This window comes from Pleurodeles waltl, chromosome 4_2 (genome assembly GCF_031143425.1).
Source record: "Pleurodeles waltl isolate 20211129_DDA chromosome 4_2, aPleWal1.hap1.20221129, whole genome shotgun sequence".
Classification (NCBI taxonomy): Eukaryota; Metazoa; Chordata; class Amphibia; order Caudata; family Salamandridae; genus Pleurodeles; species Pleurodeles waltl.
Window position 1 is genome coordinate 26,944,504 of NC_090443.1, and position 22,499 is coordinate 26,967,002.

General features: G+C 43.7%; 1 protein-coding gene across 1 annotated transcript in view; it reads left to right on the top strand.

The window, feature by feature from the left end:
* IL27RA (interleukin 27 receptor subunit alpha) overlaps positions 1–22,499 on the top strand; it is a 182,028-nt gene that overhangs the window by 138,947 nt on the left and 20,582 nt on the right. Inside the window, exons 14-18 of the mRNA XM_069233137.1 lie at positions 619–723; positions 1,779–1,940; positions 5,401–5,523; positions 6,292–6,379; positions 11,600–11,699. Coding sequence (XP_069089238.1) covers positions 619–723; positions 1,779–1,940; positions 5,401–5,523; positions 6,292–6,379; positions 11,600–11,699 — 578 coding nt within the window. The remainder of the gene's footprint in view (positions 1–618; positions 724–1,778; positions 1,941–5,400; positions 5,524–6,291; positions 6,380–11,599; positions 11,700–22,499) is intronic.

A 22,499-nucleotide genomic window follows, 5' to 3' on the forward strand; every position in this document is an offset into this window, starting at 1 on the left:
GGTGAAGAACCATGCTTTAGAAAGGGAAACAGGAGCGAGTAGTGGCGAATGAAGACAAGAGGGATAAAAATGAGATTTAAAACTGGGAGAAGACTGGGAGGGTGTACGGACGGGTGGATAAGGAAACGGGCACACATGGGTTGTTGAGGTGGATTCTTCTCATTCAAGGGCAACAGAAAAGCGTGAAAAAAGGGCAAGGACGTTCACACTAAAAAGAGACTCAAGAAAAATGGCCTCCTAATTAAACAAAATCTTGATAAACGACACAGTATTGCATGCCAGTGATTAAATGACATTTGATTTTGAGCTTGAGGTTCCAACATAGATTCAGCTCACAAAGCTCATTCAGTGCACCTCATTCTGGACCTGTTGCGCCCTCTGCTTTTTCAGCACTATGCTTTTGGCACTTCCCTAAAAGCAACCTTCTGCTCAGATCTCGCTTTTCCTTTCCCATCTGGCATTTCCCCTCTGGGTGCTTCCAGCTGATACTTTTACCATGCACATAGTATCTCTTTTGTAAGTGTGATTTCCATGCTTGGTGCTGACTCTACGGAGATTGGCACTTATATTTCCCCTTCTGGCAATGCCTAGGTACTCATTTTCCTCTCCTCTCTGCAGATAACTTTTTCCAGCCAAGTAGGCCATATAAAATTTCACTTTATGGTCTTTACCTGCATGGCTATGGTGAACTCAACTCCAGCATTTGCTACATCCAGGAAGGAGGTGAGACGTGGGTATGATGGCTGATTAAAGTATCTGTAAGTAGTTGGGTCTGTGGAGTCACTTGAACTATGTATGCAGTGATTGAATGGTGTCTGGTAGTTGGACAGTTTCTTATGCTGCCTTAGCAGTGATTGTGCACTACGTGAACAGCTGCTGTTGTAAGGCTAGGAGGTGGACGCTGTCTAATGTGTGGGTAGAAAGATGGACGTTGTCAGTAATGTGTGGCAAGTGGTTGGGCAGTTTCTGTTCGAACAGTAGTTCAGTGAATTCTGGTAGAGGTTCTCCTTGAACTCTAGGAGGTGAATGGTTAGACTAAGCATTTGATGGAATTTGTGAAAATAGTTTCTTAATTTGTCTGTGGTGGGCAGGGTGTTGTTTGTCTATGTGGTTTTGTGTGGGCTGCACACACATATTGGATGACACTGCCTAGTGTATGAGAGGTGGATGAGCTCTGGGTGCTTCGAGTTTGGCTCTGCAGGCAGGAGTTTTTTGTGTCTTGTGTGAGACGAAAACTTTCCTCGCTGTGTACACTGTCACCGGAAGAGTAGTGGTTTTCAGTGTCTGAGTCACAAGAGCAATGGCTTGCATTATCTGGATTGTGGGTAATGGTTGAGCAAGTGGGTGTTTCTGGGCAGTGGTTAGGACCCCTGAGTGTTTGTGTGGGCTCTTTGTGAGCAGTGGTTGTATACTACATGGGCTTTGGTCGTGCATTGTGTGATGAGTGGTTGCAGTCTTTGGGTGATTATACATTAACTTTCTACATGCAGTCAGTGGGTGAATTTTCTGTGTGCATGGGTTGTTGTGTTAATGTACCGGCATTGCATTTGGAAAGGCAGTGGCTTGCTCTACCCTTTGTGGATAACAAGTTGTTGCCCTCTCAGTGGTGCTGTGCAGGCAATTCAATACACTTCCTGTTTTGAGGGTGGTGGACCATATGGTGGGTGGCTCACAGATGGTAGTGTTCAGAGATTGACTCACCCTGGTGTGGTAGTGGTGGTTGGTTTCTGCATGTACAGTTACATAGTTTGAATGCTTGTCCCCATTTGTCCTCTTAGTTCCCTCCAGAGGACCACCAGTGGCTGTCCATGCACTTTCATCATCCAGCGCACTTGTCACCTTGGGCGAGCTCCCTCTGCATGAGCGCAGAGGCATCATCACTCATTACTCCATCTTTGTCGTCCAGGTGGCGTCCGGTAAAGTGCTGCAGGGAATAAACGGTAACTGCCAAACATCAGTGGCACAATCAGAAGACAGAAATGGGAGAGGTTGTTTCTGAGGCTGCAGCATGTGGTAACCTTATACTGGGTGTTTTTGGAAGTGAGCAAATTGTAGGACAAATCTGGGCACATTTTAGGGAAAGCATAGGTTTTAGAGGTGGACTGTGAAATTTTGAACTGCACATGATGAATGGCTTGCTGTCTACGAAGAAACTTTGCTAACTATATGGAAACGTTTTGTACCCTAGGGAGCTAGCTTAAAGGATCTCTGACGCTCAGACTTCCTAGCTATAAGCATTCTTTGTGGCTAGGTACAAGAAATTCTGCAGACCCTTGATTGCTGGATTCATGAATACTTGGTAATTCTGTATTGCTAGATCGAAGAATAGCTCCAGGTCTCCTTTGAGTTTGGGCTTATATGTTTCATGCTTATTTTATCTTTGCTATGTGCTAACCTTCCCCTGGAAAGCAGTACCACCAGGAATGAAGAACCCAACAGTTTGGAGTAGCAAGCAGAAGGAGTTGCGATGTAGTTAGTTACTACACAGAGACAGCTTATTTAGCCCAGAGGCATCTGACCACAAAGGGAAGGAGCCAGAACCCTGATAAAGAACTTGAGTGCCAACCTTATGTTTTGATGATAACACATAAAGGAGGTAACCAAGGATTCCAAGCTGCTCAAATAAGAGCAGTGGCATTTCTGTAGACCAGACTGCGTGAGCTAGATAGATAAAAACATACTTTGGTCATGCGTTTTTTTAAAGTGTATTGTTAGACATATTTTACTTCCACGTAGCTTTTCAATTTTTACTCACATCTAAGTATCAAGATTTGACCTACGATAAAACAGTGACTTTAAATCGCAGCAGTCTTCTATTCACTTGTGGAGTCAAATAGTTTAAAATGCATATACAGCCTACCATTCAATTACTTAATTTTGACCTTAGGACATAAAACACATGAAATACAGCATACAAAATAGCATTTAAAACACAAAAGACCTCATACAAACACACAAATATTGTGGGAACCGCAACCTTGACACCACTAACTTTCATGAGTTCAGTTCAAGGACACGCATTCGCTGGCAAACAAAAATTCATGTCTGTTGCTATTCTGCAGTGCAAGTTTAGCCCAAGTTATCGCTGATCACGATAACTACTCTAAGAAACTAGCAAAGCATAATCCAGTAGAATTTAATTTTAATAGATTCACAAATTCACAGCTTGTAATAATTTGAGTTTGAGAGGTCAGCTCACTTCACATTTATAGGTAAATGTGTGTGTGTATGTGTATATATATATATATATATATATATATATATATATATATATATATATATATATATATATATATATATATAATGCAAAAAACAAAGGAGAACTCTGGGAAGTTCCCAATTTTAGGTGGAGAGCTGCTCTAGTAAGGAGCACCCTGCAACACCAGCGACACTCTAGATTTGCTCACCTCAAATGTCTGCTTATCTAGCAAAGTCTTTAAGCATAGGATTAGCACAGTGCTATCCTCGCCGAGCTAGATAGTGAAAAGTCTTTTGCCATTTGTACAGCAAAATCTTTAAGCATAGGATTGACATAGTGTCATCCTTGCCGAGCTGTAAAATGACAAAAGCCATTTACCACTCCAGGCACAGTATTACAGCTTTGGACTGGTCAAATACCGTCCAAGCCAACCTGGAATGAGTAAAGCAACCCCTGACACGTGTTTCGCTCTCATTAGAGCTCTTCAGAGGGGTATAGCTTTGTCCAGACACAATATATATATATATATATATATATATATAATATAATAATAATATTTATGGTCTAGTTTATGGTTTTCAAATTCTCCAGAAACTGATCATAGCCCTTTAATTCTCTGCACCGCTATGCAATAATGCTTACCCCCAGGGTGGTTGTAAGCCGTAGGGTGGAAACGCTGTCATATGATGCCAGACAAATTTTATAAGCCCTGAGCGCTTATTTATAGCCTGCTTAAAATTAAGTGCCTCTGCTGGTAAATAGTTTGAGACTATTAATACATGTATTGATGACAGGCTGGCAGTTAACCCTTCTCATCGTTCTACCCTTCTCAAAAATAGATTGTTTTTCTTTTTTTATCAATCATTCTCTCTTTGATAAATACGGGGATAGAAATGTTTTGTGTTAAAGGTATTTCCTACGTCCGTACAAACAAAGCCAGGACTTCACCGTAGATAACTGGGTACAAGTGCATTCTCATAATGATGATCCAATATGTTCTGTGTTGGCTTTGATTTGATAACATTATCAAATGTTCACATTTAGTAAAACGTTCACACCAAGGGGGAGACATTTAGTAAAGAGGCAATAATGATCTTCTGAAACAGCCTCTTTATTTTTGAAACAGCACCTTTTCAGTGTTAGTACCCTATCAATATAACAATGTTTTATAATAAAAACACTATGACAACGTAATGCATTCCACAGTTAAACATTAAACAAACTGAAAAACACTTGAAATACTTAGGACTAACCTAAGGAATGCTGCACAAGGTGTGTCTAGTCCTGCCTTTCCTGTGCATCTGGTAACAACACCAATGAAACCCAATTTCTTCAGTAAGTTGAGTCTGCTGCGTAGGAAAGTGACAAATTCTAAAGCTATTTTTCTAGCAAAATGGCATCCACTGGCAGCACATTCTCAAGTAATTTTACCTTTCCAGCTCTTTATAAAAACTTGTGAAGGGTTAGACATAGGCCCATCCTGGGAATGTCCACCCTGCACACCCATTATGATAGCGAAAATGCAATGACCTGTGGAGGAAATAATTACACCCAGCAAGCATTCACCATCTCCATTAACCACATTATGCTTCCCACTGATGCGTGGACCTTTGCCTCATATAATTCTAAAACCCATGCCACAATGCAGTTAGACAAGCAAGTTAGCAGAATGGCCACATAAAGAATACATTTGCTTTGCTTGTTACTATGAATACTGTGCGCATACGTAGAAGGAAAATTGAAACCTACCAAAGAACAATTACAAATTAAGGATGAGTATGGCTACCCCAACAAATCCAAAAAGAAAGAGGGTGAGTCTTACCAGGGGGATTATGCGGCACTGAAGTAGAGGTGAGGGTACACGATGCAGTAAGGTGTAGGAGGAGCTACTATTTGCTTTAGGAGGTGGTGAAGGTGTTGAGGGTGTATTTGGTGAAGCTACAATAACTGATTAGACATAGGTGATGCAGAATTATAGATGGCATAGGGCTCTTTGGAAGAGGTAACTGTAGGAGGTGGTATAGTTGGTGGAGGGGACCCGGGTGGCATAGGAGGTGAAGGTATATGAGACATTTTTTGATATGTAGAGGGTAGCTCTGGGGCTGTTGTGTTGGGTATTGTTAACCTAAGTGTCTTAGGGAGGTGATAATGCTCCTCGGCACAGATATTTACCTCTCTTATTAAGTGTTCCTCTCTTCCAGTTTCTACAGCTCAGAACATCACCATCTCAAATCTCGAGCCATCGACAGAGTACCTGCTGCACGTCTCTGCCTCCACCTCTGCCGGGGAAAGCAGTAAATTTGTCTATCCTTTTGTGACTTCAGGTAATGCTTCATACTTGTGGGGCACAAGGGATGCAGAAGGGGGCAGGCAGCTGTAGTCATGTTTCATGTTTCATGTTTGTTTTCTGTCGCTGAGTCTAAAAGGCAGGGGCAGCCAGGCCCATAGTGCATGTCTCTGGGCATCTGGGCACAAAGCAGTCACTGCTCATAGGGGCTTGCTTAGGGGCTGTCTCAGGGTACTTTAAGTGACCTCTTTAACTCCATCTTCTCCAAGAATCTGTCTGGATGGTCTTGGCTACTGGGAGCTCTGGTCCCTCAAGTTGCTGGTGGAATTTACCTCCAGGTGTAGGTTCTTGGCCTCCCTCACAATGGGTTTAGTTAGATTTGAGCTAGGTCTTGTTTTGTGCTTTCCACTAGGGGAGGGTCTGAGTCTTGGTGTTGAGGCGCAATCAGTTCAGAGGTCTTCTTTTGTGCATTCTTTTATGGAAGAGTTCTCTTTCATGTGTCTACTTCATATTGTTTCAGTTTGATTGCGTGGCTTTGGCTGGTTATTGACTTGTATATTTCTAAAACATGTTCGCATTTTACTCTATATCTTCTTGATGTTTTCCAATTTGTTGTGAGTTGTTGCTTTGCTACGTCTGGACAAATGTTCCACTGTGGTAAAACGTTCTGTGTTCCTGAGTCTAGGTATTGGTTCAATTTTAGCTTTATCCAAGTTAGGTCCAACTGGGTTTTTGTCTGGTTCTTTCTTCTTGATGGCGGGTTTCTTCTCACTCTTCTTTCACCTGTCACTCTCTGTTACTGTAGGAGCCTCTGTAGGAGCTGTGTATGCAGCCATATTGGTGACTGTGCTCCTGCTTGCTGCGTGTGTCCTGGGAATCGTGTTCCGTGGGAGGTAAGTACATGCACACGTGTACAACCATTCACAATCATTTACCCCTGGCATCCTCACTGACAAACATAGTGCATTTAGAAGCACATTTAAGGTACCACCTGTTCCATGTCACCAGAGCACAATTTGTTTTAGGCCTGGCCTTTGATTTGGCAGTTTGTTGCTTTCTGGAAGTTGCACCCTGGAGTTGCTTTCATTCAGCTAAATTGACTTGCACATGCAATAACAATGATTTGTAATGGAAAGGTCCAGGACTTAAAGTATTATTTCCATATTTGCATGAAGTGAGCTGGCACCCCCTAACCACGCCAGGTGCCCCACAACTAAGTTAGACGTGTGTTTCCGGGCAGCATGCAAATCAGATGCATCTTGCTGTGTGTAAATGACTGAAACCATGTGACCATGCTGTGATTTTCAAGTTAAACTTCCCACTTTTTTCGGTGCACTGCAGATGAAAGCAGCATAACCACTCCGCAAGCACGTTATATAGCTATAGAACACATGCTCTGCTCAGTCCTGCCATCTTGTGTTGGGTGCAGATGTTGTAAGTTATTTTTCTTTGAAGTGTAAATTTTTGTTTCAAGGTGACTCGTGATCCCTCCTTGAAACCCACAATGAACCAGGACAAAGACTTCACCTTTATATTTTGTTTTCCCCCAACGGGTGATTGAATGTAAATGGAGTGAAACAAAGCATGACAGTAAATATGTACAGGTGTCTTGTAAAAGAAGGCATGATGTTTGTAACATAAAGCATCTGAAGCATATCTAGGAAGGTAGGATGGTGCATGTGGCTGTACAGTACTGCAAGCTACAAACAGACAGTTACAAGGTAAGTACATTTTTTCTGTTTGTAGCATGTGTATCTGTAGCTCATATGCTTTGTATAGGCTGGAAAGAAGTACTTGTCCCTTGAAAAAGTGGCTTGGAAGCAGATAGGGCAGATGTTCAGAAAAAAGAAATGTCGGTGGTCAGACCACCATGAAGTGTGTAACTTGTGCCTGTCCGTCTACCATGACGACGCCTTCTGTCCCTTGAACACCCCGTCAACCCTGAACATTTTCATAGAAGAAGGTTTACTCTGCGCTGAACAATAGGAAGACACTGACAGTATGGTCTCTCGGCTGCAATGTCAACCCAGCACAGAAGACTGTCTCTCGTACCAAGACCACGCCCAGGGTCATGAGTATGTCTTTGGCCCCTGAGGACTATATCACTAATCCATGCCCCCAAAATAAGTCTCTGACAAGGTAGAACAACACTCTGTAGCGAGTCGGTATGATGATGGAGAAAGAGCAACCCAAGGGCCCACTCCACCTCTGATCTCCAAAAAGTTTCAGAGCCACACAAGCCTCCAGCCAAGAGTGTTTACCCCATTTGCTGTCGAGTCCAAGTTGCTCCATGGGCTTCAAGCACCATCTGTCCCACCCGAAGCAAGCTCTGAAGGCTACATTCATTGGTACACAAGACCCAATCGACTCTGAAACCTTCCTCATTGCAGATTTTGTCAAAACATCATTGATGAAGTCCAGACTCTGATTCTTGAGAGACTAAAGCAAGAACTATCTCCTTAAAGAAGCACCTGTTTTTCACCTCTTTACAGATCAAATCACTGTGAAACCGCCTCTGCTGCAGTTTTCCACACCACCTACAAGTGTGCCTCTTCCCAGGTCATCAGCGATTCTGCTTTTTCAGGCAAGCACAGCAAAGATTGATGCAGCGGGCAAGAGGGTGGCAGTCAGAGCAGCAACCTATTAAGGCATAGCCAGTTCATGGCACTCCTGTCATGATATGGCAGGGCACATTGGGAGGAGATGCAGGAACCTCTCAAGCATCTCCCAGAACAGTAAATGTGAGGATGACAGACTGTGTGTCAGAGAGCAAAATCATCTCTAATCCTAGCATTCTCTGTGCTTTAGATGCCTCAGGCACAGCCTCTGGGGCCAGTTTATCTTTGGATGCTGCGCCTTCATCTGTATCTCTGGGTTAATGTAAAATGTAAATTAGCACTTGTATAGCGCACTACTCACCCGTTAGGGTCTCAAGGCGCTGTACTCATACCGCTATGGAACCCCTCCTGGCTTTTCCCTGTGAGGCGCCCACTCCTGAGCAGGGTGAAGCCAGGCATCCAAGCGCTGTTGGGGCCGTTGTGGAGATTAAGCAAGCTATTGCCCAGAGTTGCAGAGTGGGACCCATGAATTAGATTAGGCACCGAGGCAAGAATTATCTGGTCAAGGGGAATTGAGCCCAAGACCTGCCGAAGCGGGACTTGAACCCTGGTCTTGAGCCAGATCTCTGCCTCAGGGTCTGCCGCTCTAACCATTGAGCCACACTTCTCCTGAAGTCCAAAAGCATCTTTGCAACCTCCTGTTTGACGGGGAGCACCTTTTTGAGCCTCAGGTTGACGAGATGCTGGAACAAATCAAGAAAGGTACGGATACAGCAAAGTCCATGGGGCCACTCCAGAGCACTCTGTGCAGGGACTTCTTTTGAAAACAGAAGACTAGAGGGGTAGGATCGTCAACCTTGCCTGAGAAACTGCACTCCTACCAGAGGCAGCAGCCATCTTTCCACCATCAACCTGGGAGAGGGTACAGTAGAGGCTCAGAGTGAAGAAACAGCAAGGGGTAGGGCAAAGGTAGCTCCAGCAAAGGAGCTGCCACCTCAAAACAGTGAATTCCTCTGCTCTGTCCCCAGATCACGTCACCTGCTGGGTGGACGATGTATGATTTCCTGTGTAGCTGGGAAGAAATCACATCTGACAAGTGGGTCCTAATGGTGATCCAGGATGGCTGTTGTCTCGAACTACAGACAACCCCTCCCAACATCACACCCCGTACACACACACACACACACACACACACACTCAGCAAAGTACACTTCTCCCTCCTTTAGGAAGCGGTACATCCCTCCTAGAGATGGGCTTCATAGAGATGGTGCCCCGCCCGGCAACACTGTGATGCGGCATCTACTTTCTCTATTTTCTCATCTTCAAGAGGGATGGCTCTTTCATGACAATTCTCGACCTAAGACCATGCAACTGCTACATTCTATCAGTGACAACTCTTCAGGATGTCATCCCCCTCCATTAACAAAAGGATTTTGTGATGGCATTTGATCTCGGGGGACGCCTGTTTCTTCCTGCCTGTTTGCCTTGCTCTTTGATGTTACCTTCACTTTTTGGTAAGTGGACAACACTACCAATTTGAAGTGTTTCCCTTTGGGATCATCCCAGCTCCCAGAGTGTTTACGAAGTGTCTAGCAGCGATGACTGCGCATTTGTGAAGGGGGGAGGTATGGATGTCCTTCATTACCTTGAGGATTGTCTTCTCAATAGCAGCAGTAAGCTTCAGTGTCTAGTACCCACAACCAGCAGTGTCCCTGCTTCACAACGTGGGATTCACCATATATAACACCAAGTCCTACCTACAACTTCTACAGCTCCAACCCTTGCAGTATTGGATGCACTCACTCCAGCCAGGGGAGATAAACCCTTTCAGCAGCTTCTTCCTCTTTTTCAGTTGTCAGTTCACTGTCTGAGTTGTCAAAGAGGCAAGTTCAAGTGAGGCATCTGGATATGAGACCACTCATCTGTACAGTTTGACACCTGAAGTCCTAGTATTCTAGTACTTCAGCCTTCCCCATGAATGTATGTCCATCTGTAAAGAAGCCAATTGACACACAGCAAGGACTTTTAATGCGGCAAAGTAGAAAAGGGTTGTTCACCACTGCTTTTCCAAGAACCTGGACCTTTTAAAGCATACTGTCCAGGATGTTATTGCATACATTTTCAGTTTGCAAAAAGCAGGCCTTTCCCACACCTCCATCTGTTTACCCTTAGCTGCTGTTGCAACCTACATGCCAAATAGGGAGCACTCATGCCTCTTTAGAATTCCGGTGAGTAGGGCCTTCATAAAGGGTCTCAAGAGAGTGATACCACCGAGATAGCCTCTGCTCCTGCCTGAAATCCCAACACCAGATTCACCATTTGAATCTTTACAAACATGTCCCTTGCAGTTCCTGTGCTCGAAAGGCGGCCTTTCTGGTGGTTATTACCTCTCTTAGACACTTTAGCGAACTCACTCTGCAGGAGGCCTTTATCCAGGTCAACTAGCTCAAGGTTTGTCTTAGAATCAATCCTATTTATCCATAGGTTGGTATTACCCTGCTACCTGAACCAAACCCAGTTTTTTTCCTATGGCCAGATCCTGTTGCAGAAAGGGCACCACACACATGTCATTCCATAAATCGGATCAGATCTTTGTCTCCTCAGAGTGGGCATCCCATCTCCAAGGTATTCATAGCAATGTGAATAGTTGGAAGTTTTAAAAACTGCTGTCATAGAGCAAATAGGGTTCTACCTACTCCATTAAGGATGTATTCAACCTGCAAGAACAGTTGATTGTAAACCTAATAGGAAACATCCCACTAGTGGATATTTGTAAGGCAGCCTCTTGGTCAACACCATACCCAGGCTCTACTACATGGACATCTTAATATACCAACACCATGGATGGCCTGATGGTTTTAAGAACCTTATTTCAGACATATGCACCATCCACATACTTGCCTCTGCTTCCAAGGGGCACTACTTTACAGTTTATGCTAAGCATGCATATCTACTTACCTGTAAGCATGTGTTTGTAGCGAGTAGTGCTGTAGATTCCCATGAACTTGCCCTCCTGCCCAGAATCTTGTGCCTTTTGCAGATCTCTTGTTTACTGTATTTCACTGCACATTGCACTTGTTGCACCGTACTAAAGTTCACTCTCTATACACATTCTCACCTGCGGTGTGAAAACAATCTAACATGGAGTGTGTGTCTGTGGGCAATATACACCATGAGTAGTCAACACCATATCACAAGACCCGACAGACGTATTTGAGGAAAAGCAACTTGCAGATGTCCAACCACAACACTAGATGACATGAGTATGCTAAACATATAAATTTACAGCAACACACTCTATCAACAGACGCTTACAGTGTAAGTAGCATTTCCCATTGACAATGTCTTATTCTCTGCCACATTAAGTCCAGTCTTTAATTTCTAACCATGCATAGTGGTAGTGTAAAGAAGATTCTTTACATATGTCTTTTTCTTCTGACCAATGTAGGTTCTCCATATATGTTGTGTGCTCTGCAGAACATTGAGAGCCATTCACATAGCTCTTTTTCAACAGAATTTAGAGGTTGTTCTTATGTGTTTCTTTTTGTGTTGCAGAATTCGTGACCTGGGTCGTGAGCTGCTGCCCAAATTCTGCTGGCAGAAGATTCCGGATCCGGTGCACAGCAGAATGATTCTAAAGGTGGCAAATTACAAGGTAACACGTGGTATGAAGGACTGGGAAAGTTGATCACAAATCCTCTCCAATGGGATCTTTTTGCAACATGAGGGCAGGTTATCTTCCTATGCAGCCCCATTTCGTAATCTTTGATAGGAAGGAGTTCTGTGCTCCTGTCTAAAACCAATTGATAGTCTTCAAAGTGAGGGAATATGTGCTTTTATATATATGCTGGTGGTGATTAGTTATATGACTGCTTTGGATAAATTGAACACAGATTTGTCTCTTCAGATTCAATGTGACGTATATGCTTCTGCATCCGACTGCTGTATTCAAAGTAGTGACCCAGGTAGTGCAATGTGTTGCCAAGTGTAATAATTATACATTTGACGATTTTTTGTCCAAACATTATAATGTATTGCCTGCTTGCTTCTTGTAGGTTTTTAGGATTATTAAGCTTCAAAACTCGTTTTTAGTGCATATTTTAAAATAGAGGTGTTTGCTTGCAGAGCAATAAAAAAATGGACTTTGAGTGCTGACCGAAAATTAGGGGCAAGGTATATATGAAGAGATGCTTCCTCGCTCCTTGTAGAAGCACTGTTGTTAAAAATAGTAACTCTAGGATGTACAGAGTCACTCTACAAAGTTCACTGTTTCGCCTGTTCCTGTTTGCTTATGTTTATAGACTCAATTGATGCCATTTTGGATCTATGGTAGTGAGATACAGCTGAACGGCTCCTGCTGCACGTTCTTCTTTACCTTTTAACCTTCCTCACCATTTTCAGTATTTTTGTTTTGTCTACATCCTCTGAAAGTGTGCACAAACTGTGTAGCATAAAATGCAAATACCCCTTATGGGTCGCAACTTGGCGTTTGCAATGCACAGGTTTTAAAATGTCAAATGATGAGAACTGCCTTGAAGTTGAAGCTAACAGCTGAACTCCATACACTAGAACAAGACCACAAATGTACTAGCTCCATAAAACTCTGAAGAAAAATCCTAATGGTACCGGGTCAGATTAGGATCCTAGAATACAATAGAGAAACATACTTGCTTGCCCAGCTAGACAATAAATATTACGCACAGGGTAGTAAACCGAGCAAGCTCCTAGCCTATCTTTTGCGTGCATGTAGATCTAACACTCTCATAGGGAGAATCTGCTCCCTGGACAGACAGGTACATGCCTGGGAGGTGGAGAAGGCTCAATACTTCCACACATATTAGACACACCTGTATACTTGGGAACCAGTTGATGCCCATTCATGAACTGAATAGCTAGCCACGACTGGGCTACCTCATCTGTCACGATCTGGTAGGGAACAACTAGAAAAGACTACAGCTAAGGAAGAGACACTCCAAGCCATATTTAAACTACATCTCTCCTGAGCCCCGGGCCCGGACGGGTTCATTGCTGCGTTCTACTGCTGCTTCACACCCTCCCTCCTTCCGCTGTTGCACAAAGTCTTCCAGGGTATGATAGATAAGGGTTGGATGACGCCCATCATGACTGAATCCACTATCTCCCTTTTCCCAAACCGGCCGAAGACCCCTTGGAGTGTAACTCCTACGGCCTATGGCTTTACTTCACATTGATGCAAAAATATTCACTAAGATCATGGCACTACAGCTGCAGCTGTTATGGAGGAGTTGGTCTGCCCATACCAATCAGGGTTCATTTCAGAGAGGCAAGCAGGGGACAATACTAACAAAGTACATTATCACTTGGATGTTAGAGCCACAGGGACCAAACAATCACTCCTCGTCGCCCTATACATTGGAACCTCTGGCACTACATATAGGACTAGCTCTCACATCTTGGGCATATGGTTTGGCACTTGGGGCAATGCTTGCAGACAACATCCTGCTCTCCAATATGTGTCCCCATTTTTCCCTCCTAGCTGTGTTGGATGAACTGAATGCCAACCAGAAGGTCTCAGGGTTTAAGATTAAAATGTCCAAATCTGGGGTACTGAACATCTCCACCCCTCGAACCAACCTAACTCTCTTCCTGTGGGCGTTTGACCACATAAGCTAACTGGATTGGCATTGGCCTCCAGTTGTCTCCACACTCTCCAAAACATAAGACATTAATTTACAGTGGTTGTGGTGGGGTGTAAAGAATGAGCTAAAGAGCTGGAAGTACAATACCTCATCTCTACGGAGTCATATAGTGGCATACAAATTGCCGACTTTGCTCAAGATTTGTTACATCTTTCAGGCTCTGCCTCTGCACATACGCAAACATTATCTTACTGAAATGCAGCCGATATGTAATATGTTTGCATGGGAGCGAAAGAAAGAGCACTTGGCCAGAAAACACTGCTCCTTGCACTCACAACCAGGGTGGGGGAGGTTGGGGTTCCTAGACCTTGCCACTTACTATGCAGCATCCCTACATTACCTAATCCAATGGACACACATGGAATTGAGCAAGGGTTGGTGCATGATTGAGCACACACAAAGGCAGTGGGGCCGCTATGGGAGTTCCCCATGCTTTACCGACCCCCGGTCACAAGAACAACAGTAGAGGTATGGGACAAGGTGACAACGAAGAGAGGACTCACATCTTTCCCGTCCCTGTTCATCCCCTTGTGGGGCAAATCTGAGTTTTCATCCTGCGTAGACAGAATCTCCTTCTAGACGTGGGTGAAGGGAGGAGGCAAGGCACTCAGAGATATGTTCTCCGAGTGTCTTTCATCCTCCCTCCATCTACCTTCGCCCCAGTGCAAACTGAATTTGCACTCCTTGATTCTGAGCATTTCCACTACCTACAGGTCTGGCATTGGCTGTTGACCCCAAAAAATGAAACAAGGAACTATTAGACTCCTACATTTAAAATTTACATTTTTACATTTAAAAATGCTTGTTACATATCATACCATGCCATATCTCTCATCTACAAGATACTGAACAGGAGGGGGTGAGAGGGACCAGAAGCTACCTGTCCATTGAGCCTGCGAGAAGGAGCTGGGCAGAGCTCTTGATTAAGAATTGTGGAGAGAAGCCTTGGAACAAGCAAATAACTTTTCTGCTCATGCAGGGGCCATCTTGGACATTTTGTATTGATGGCATTATACTCCACAACATCTGACAAAAGTGGGAGGGTTAAGAAAACCACTGTGTTGTGGGGAATGTGATGATGAGGGAACATTGACACACACTCTGTGGCAGTGCCCCAAATTGAGGTCCTTTTGAACGATGGTTTTGACAGAGGTGGAAACCATTGCAGGTTCTGCTTTGGCCCCGTGTCTGGAGGTAATATTATTAGACCGCCAAGACTCAAATATCTTTCCATTATATGGCCCGAGGGGACGCCTAATCTCCTATTTTGCTACTGGCAGCGAAACAGATTATTTTAGGCTTGTGGGGGCAAGACAGCCTGACCTCTGAACAGAAAAGGCTAAGGAAGCTGTGGTGGTTATTTGTCATTGAGAAATTAGCAGATCAAGCACATGGTAGGAAACTGACGTTTGTTAAACAATGGAACCATTGCTTACTTAATTTAGCACAGACTACAAGGGACTCTCATGTCCCAAGGAGCTTAGAGTTCTGAACATTCTGGATGACTCCAAATTGGACACCCTTTACACTGCGATACACTCAACCCACAGCTCGATGTCGAAGGCTTGACCTCATACTTCTGGACGTGGTTGGGGGGGAGCGACTTCCCGTTGTGTACAAGAGGCCTGCAAACAATGGATGCTGGGAGATGGTGGTGAGACAGGGGATGTTCTGGGGGTGCCATGAGTAGGGGGGGAAGGTTTTTGTTATTTTTTTTCTGTTATGCCGCTTAAGTCATGATGTATAGCATGGTGGTCCAGTGAGAAAGACCCCAAAGATTGATGGCAAGGCAGACACAGAAAATTTTAGTGAAAACATATCTGAACCTAAAATGTTAGATGGTACTTTCTTGTTTTTTTTATGTTAATACATTAGGCGAGCCATTTGTCACATTGCATTGTGAAAGCAGGGACCAGCTACATATTATTTAAATTTAAAATGTGAGCCAAACCCACATAAGTGTGAAAATGGTAATATGGGGACAAATAGCCTGTTACCAGAGAGGCTGCGAGTGTTTACATTTATAGAGTTTCCTCTTTGTTCGTTGTCATATAAATAGTCACTGCAACAGTTGGACTACTCCACTTTGTTAATGGTCGCAACAAGTCTGATGGTGCTACTAAGGCAGCGTTTAATAACAGCAGAAGTTCTTAAGCTATTGATTATGCAATTGTTAAAGTAGAAACCTGGGAGTCTTTCCTTGACATGGTGGTGATCAATAGAGTGGAGAGTGACCATAATCCTCTTGCCCTTAGTATGAGGATGTGTGTCATGAGGGAAGAATGCATGACAAAGCGGGCTGGGGGGGATTATGGGTGTGAGATTGTCCTGTCTAATTGTAGAAGGAGAATAAGATGAGATAGTGAGAAGTATTCACAAGAATTTCCGCAGCTTGAATATATAGTAACCAATTATGGAGCACCCATTATAGACATTTAGACCAGTGATAGTCCCTTGATCCTAGCCACGTATGACAAGATGGTAAGTGAGCTAATCTCCTTGTGGTCAAAGCCCACAGTGTCTAAAGTAGTTGGTATTAACAAAGGGAAGTGGCTGGGATGGAAAGGCTGGTATGATGAGTGTGCGAAGATGAAAAAAGTTGTTTCCTATGCCTTAGTGCGACGTCCTGGTAGCCGAGCTAGCGAAGAGAAATTCAGAGAGTGCATAAGAGACTATAAGCGTTTCCTAGCTTTCAAGAAATTATTGTACCTGAAGGCTTTATGGGCAGAATGGAGGAAGGCCGCAGCTGAGAATAATTCCAAGAAATTCTGGGAATTGGTAGCTGGGACGGTGAATGGGACAGTAAATGTTGTAGAAACTTGTATAGGTCAGCCTGCTTGGGTTTACCATTTTAGTACCTTATATAGTACTGCTTCGGCTGGGCCTTTGGATCCCATGTTGATGGGAGACGCTCTGCCCCCCTGATGTAATCAAAATACTAATTCCGGAAGTGGTCAGAGCATTGGGTGCTATGAAGAAGCATAAGGCACCTGGCTCTGACTTTGTGCAGGTGGACCTTTATTGCGAGATGCCCTATTATTGGGCTATTCTTCCCATTAAAGTGTTTAACGCAGCCCTTTGGGGGGAATGCTGTGTCTTGGTCCTGGCATTCTGGCATTATTGTCCTAATTTATAAGAAAGGTGATTGAGGCTGTCCTGTCAACTATTGGCCGATCTTCCTTCTTGATGGAGCTAGGAAGTTCCTAGGGAAAGTCTTGCTTAACCGCTTGCAGTGCAAGCTGGCTTCCAGTAGGAACTATTGACCAGGTTATTAGACTTTATATGATCTCACACAAATTGACAATAATTAGGAAATCCTTGCTGTGCTTGGTCTTTATTGACCTTTATAGACCGAAAGCAGCCTTTCATTTACTTGAGAGGGGCAAATATTGGAGGTCACTGCTGGGCTCAGGGGTTGACGCTGCTCTAGTCAAAGCTGTAGCGGCATTGCACTAGGGCAGTATGGCCAGAGTGAGATATGGGTCAGGTGGAGATTGCACAGACCCCTTCCAGGTTCAGAAGGCTGTCTGGCAAGATTGGGTGCTGGCGTCACTACTTTTTAGTCTTTTCCTGAATGGTGTGGTTTACTACTTCCTAGAAGAGCAGCTAGATGTTACTTCTATAGCCGGTAGGAGGGTCCCAATATTATTATTTGCAGATGATGCGGTGCTTATGGCGCATACAGAAAATGCAATCCATAGGCTACTTGGTTGTTTTGCAAAGTATTGCGAGGAAAAATCGGTGAATATTAACTGTAGCACGACAATGAGTATAGCTCTGCGACCATCTCCTAGCCTCAGGTGAAAATGAGTGATTTATGGCAAACCTATTGATACTACCAAGCACTTTGACTACCTGGGTGTACAGTTTTTGGGTAATTTAAATTGGAATAACCATGTACGGAAGGTGGTTATAGTATAGCATCTGGGGCCATACTGAAGCTTAGGCACAAGGCTGGCACCAGAAGCATTAGTACCATCTTGCAAATATACGCCCAAAAGGTGGTGGCTGCAGCGCTCTACGGGGCAGAGTGTTAGGGTTATGCGAACACGAGTGTGCTGCAAGTAGCTGAGAATAACTTTTTAAGATCTTTATTGAGGTTGGGAATGGGAACCCTCGTGAAGGCTCTCTTCTCAGAGCTCAGACTGGTGCCAGCATTAGAATTAGCAGCCCTAAGGCCAGTACTTTACTGGGAAAGGTTAGTACGCAACCCTAAAGCAGTAGTTTATTTGAAAACCCTAAAAAAGGCCACTTCCAGTGGCAGACTCAGGGGGCATTCATGATGGGCCAATGCAGAAAAGGTTTTAGGAGACCTCCAACTAGAGGCTTTGTGGGTGGAACCCAGTAGAGTCAGGCAGAAAACTGCAGGTCAGGTCAAGGACTGGTACTAAATAACATGAAGGTATACCAGGAGCTTAGGCCTGAATTAATTACAAGTTATTATTTTAATAATACCTACGGTCCCGCTTCTACAGATTACCTGGATCTGCTACACCCTGAACTGAATCTCTCTTTGTATATAAAATATAGGATGGGTATACTGCCATTAAGAGAATATTTAGTTCATACCCGTAGGCTAGTTGCTGGGCTAGAGTACTGGCGTTGTAGCCTTGGACAGGTAGACAATGTAGCCCACTTCACCCTTTCCAGCAAAAAATGTGACGTGGCTTGGCGATGGTGGCTTCATCCCCTTTTTAAGTCAAGTGGGACAAATTGTGCCAAGGCTGCACTAGCACTTTGTGTTCGGCCGGGCAACATTAGTACACATAATTCGGTAGCTTCATATATGTGGGCTACATGGCCTTGTTTGAGGGAGCTACCATTTATGCATGGGTTAATTGAATTCTAAGATCATTTTAAGTCACCAGCTTTTGTCTGTGTGCAATGGAACTGGTCACTTCCTTTTGCATAAATGGAGGTTGGCCTCAGTAGCTGCATTTAATGTCTTGCTGTAGCTAACTGTTATATCCACAAACACTTTCTCCCCGTCTCCCCTTTCCAAAGTACCTTTTGCACAAACGGGGGGATCAGCCTCAGTAGCTGCATTTAATGTCCTGACGTTGTGTCTAGATAATAGTACTGTATTTGTATATGCATGTGCAAGGTGTGGCATTATGAATTAGTGAATTGCCTTGTGTGGAGTTGTACTGCTGTTTGTCGCTCTTTTTATCCTAATGATTACCTGTTTTTGTACATTCCCTAATTATCTTTTTATTTTATTGTTGTATCTATACTGCTTTTTATTCATTGGAAGGCTTGTAGCTGAAACAATAAACTGAAACAGTTCGACTACAGCCATGTTCAGGATAGTGTCCAAAGAAAACAAATGCCACCTCCTTAGCCTAGTAACCCTGCTGGGTTAATCCAAAAAGAAAAAAACATAACCATTATCAATATTTCTCATTTGTAGGTGTCTTTCCATGTCTCTTGTGAAGCCAGAAGCAGAAACCTATAGCCCTAGGTATTTACCCTAGGTGGTTTGTCTCAGCTCTCACACCTGAACCAGTCCCCCCATAGCAAATTAGGGAAAAGGAGGCCCCACTTATGGAAAGTCAGTAGAGGAAAGATAAAGGGATATACATCCACTTTCACCTCAAGCCACATGTCTCACCCTTATTAAAATCAAGCTCCATCCCAGTTAACTCAATGAATGAACTAATGAACCACAATATCAACTAATTAACGCATTTAAGAGTGGACAGATCCCACAGCCGCCATGTGACATTCAGTTGTGCAATATTTAGTGCCACAGTCATAAGCATTACGGAGTCCTGTCAGAGTGGTTCTAAAAACATGTACATCTTGGATCAAACCCAGAGCACCCCGAATTTCAGAGCCACAGGCCATGCATAGTATGTAAAATATTGTTTGGAACAACAGCAACAATAGAAGACAATGTTAAAACACATGATAGTGATCAGCATCCTGCCTCCCGATTCCACCCCAGTGAACGTTTTCATTTATTCAGAGTTTATTTAAATATTGATGCCTGAACTTTGTTGCCTTAAAGCTCCTCCTTTTAATATTTCTATTCATTGCTCCAAAACACATTCCACTAGGACTCCCCCACTAGACCACCCATATACCATAGGTTTTTGCCCAAAAATCTCTGCAGAGGCCATAATCTTTGCATTTGTGGTTCATAGTGGTTGTTTAACTCTTTTGAAAAAATACTGAGTTAAAGAAAGTGAGTAGGTCTTTGTAATCTATCTGCCATAACAATTTATCAACAAAAAGGAAAGCTGACTTTATGTGTAAAAGGAGATCAGCACCTGTAAGGTGTCTACAATTTAAGGGATCCAGCATAGAGGAGTCGGGACCCAAAAAGCACTGACTGTTGTTAATGGTGATGTAACTTCATCCTTGCCGGACTAAAAATCCTGGGAGGTCAGGATTATCTTAAATAAAGGTATATCTGTACAACTGAGGGATATTGTAAGTCTTACAGTTCACGTGTCAGATAAAATTTAACGCTTATAGGGTCCTCCAACTTATGTTTTTTGACAACTTTATTGATATTAGTTTGGCACAGGATTTCAAATCTCAGGACTAAAAATGCAACACAAATGGTATAGGCGAACAAATAAAATTGTTCAAGGGGATATTTAGGATTCTAAGATCTGTAAATTATCGATCATTAGCATTAGCCCAAACATAAAAATAATGTATACATTTTACAGTTGACAGTATAACAGGAAGGATACTTCAAAAACAACAAATCTGTTTATTCACCTTTTGTTGGTGAAGTATTGCACAACTTTGATTATTGCAATAGAGTCCATACTTAATCACATAAATATGTTCTATCGTGAATTATAACTGCAAGCCTTTCCATGGGATATACTGTTCATGTGTTAGCCCACCAAAGATTCAATGAGGGAGGAGCTACTTGTTTCTGAATTTGAACAGGCACAAAATGTGCTTGGTCATTGTGGACATCAGTGGATAAGAAGTATCTTCCTGGGTTTGTCCACACAAGACCACCAAGGAACCAAGTTCTAGAGAAATTCCAATTATGTGTTTTATAATTTGTCAAATCATTGCCCAGTGTCTTTGAATGTTTGGGAATGTCCACCACATGTGAGTTACAGTACTCATGGCAACACAGCCTCTCCAGAACCAGTCCAGAACTTAGCATGCGTACATTGGAAACACCAGCTGGTAGTTTCCAAGACTTCTTTGAGTGGAAGGGGAAGCTCTGGACATGTGGTGGTGTGGCGCAAGGGTGTTGTAGCAACACAGACTGGGCTACGGTCAAGAAAGGAAATGAAAGGTCTGCAGTGGTGGTTAATTTTTTTTTAATTAATTTGACTGGTTGAGCAGGGTACTGTTGTGTTGTTTGCAACAAAAAGATGAAAGATGACCATGTATACTGATGGTACTCACACAGAAAATTATATAAAAAGTTTTAAATCTGGTTTGTCTATGCAGCTGTTGCCTGACCTTATGTGATAAATAGAAAAGTACTACTGAGAAAGGGGGTTTAACTCCGCCCTCGTGTTGATTACCTTGAGTATGCATTTGATAGGGAAATAGATGTGTACTGCCACGGAAAAGGAGTGCTTGCTTTTTTGGCTCTGGAAGGGTTTCTCCGTTCCTTAGAATGGCCACCATGTTCAAATGTAATGAAGTGACAGTGCTCACAAGGGGAAACTTTCAATAAATTGGCAGTGCATCAGAAGGACTGGCGGTCTTCTGTCATGTATGTCTTTGCAACACCTGTTAAAATTAACGTAGCCTCTTTTTTTTGTTTTTATTTTTGTTCATGGCCCATTTACCTTCCAGGATAGGATGGTAGAAGGTGTTTCTGCGGGTTGAAGGGAACAAGGCTTGCCATTTGCTCCTTCCCTCTGGGAACCCCCTTTAGTTTCATCATCTAATGCAGTCCCGCTGTTGTTGATGGACCACCCATCCAACATCTGAGGAACCAAAGGACACTCCTGCATGCTCACCACATTGTTGCTTGCTCTCCCACTGTCCCCTGCTCCTCCCCAGGGTCATCCTTCTCCACCTTGGAGCTCTTCACAGATTCTTGTTGTACTGCACTATCTATCCTTTCTCCTCCCGCTGTCCTGTGTTCCTCTATCGGAACACTATTCTGCACCACACATGCTGTATGAGCCTTTCGTCATTCTCCACAGATGACAAAGGCCTGTGCTGCCTCCCTCAACTACTGGCAGAGGCTCACAATATCACACCAGCTTTGCGAGTGCCTCCACAATCACATGTCCTTTGTCCTGCACGATTTCAGGCTGCGTGTCCCAGTACGTCCCAGTGCCTGGGTGCATGGCATTCATGCATCAGATGTGCACAGGGAAGAATCATAATAGGGCTGACTAAAGAGTGCTTTGAGAAGTGGCTTGCAAAAACCTTTGAAAGTGGTGAGGATGGAGCGAGGTGCATCACTGAGGGTGGGCATTTGTAGGTGGCCCGAGGGGTTGTCCAGATGCCTGTGTAACATGTGCATCAGTCAGCCATTTGAAGTGGCAAGCAAGCAAAATGGCCCCCTTGAACACAGGTTGAGTGTTAAAATACATCAATAATCATGGTGCAGTGGGTCCCTCAGACCACTGGCCCTGATGCCACTGCACCTGCTCCACCATCGATAGCAACACGGTTGGGCTACTACTGACTGGTTTCCTCACTGATGACTGATGCTCTCTTGTGGTCCAGACTTTTCCTGTGGAGATGAGGAGAGTACATCGAAGGACAAGGATGCAGGAAGGTACTTCCTATGGCTTGCACTGCCAGCATTCTATGGGAACTAAGCAAATTGC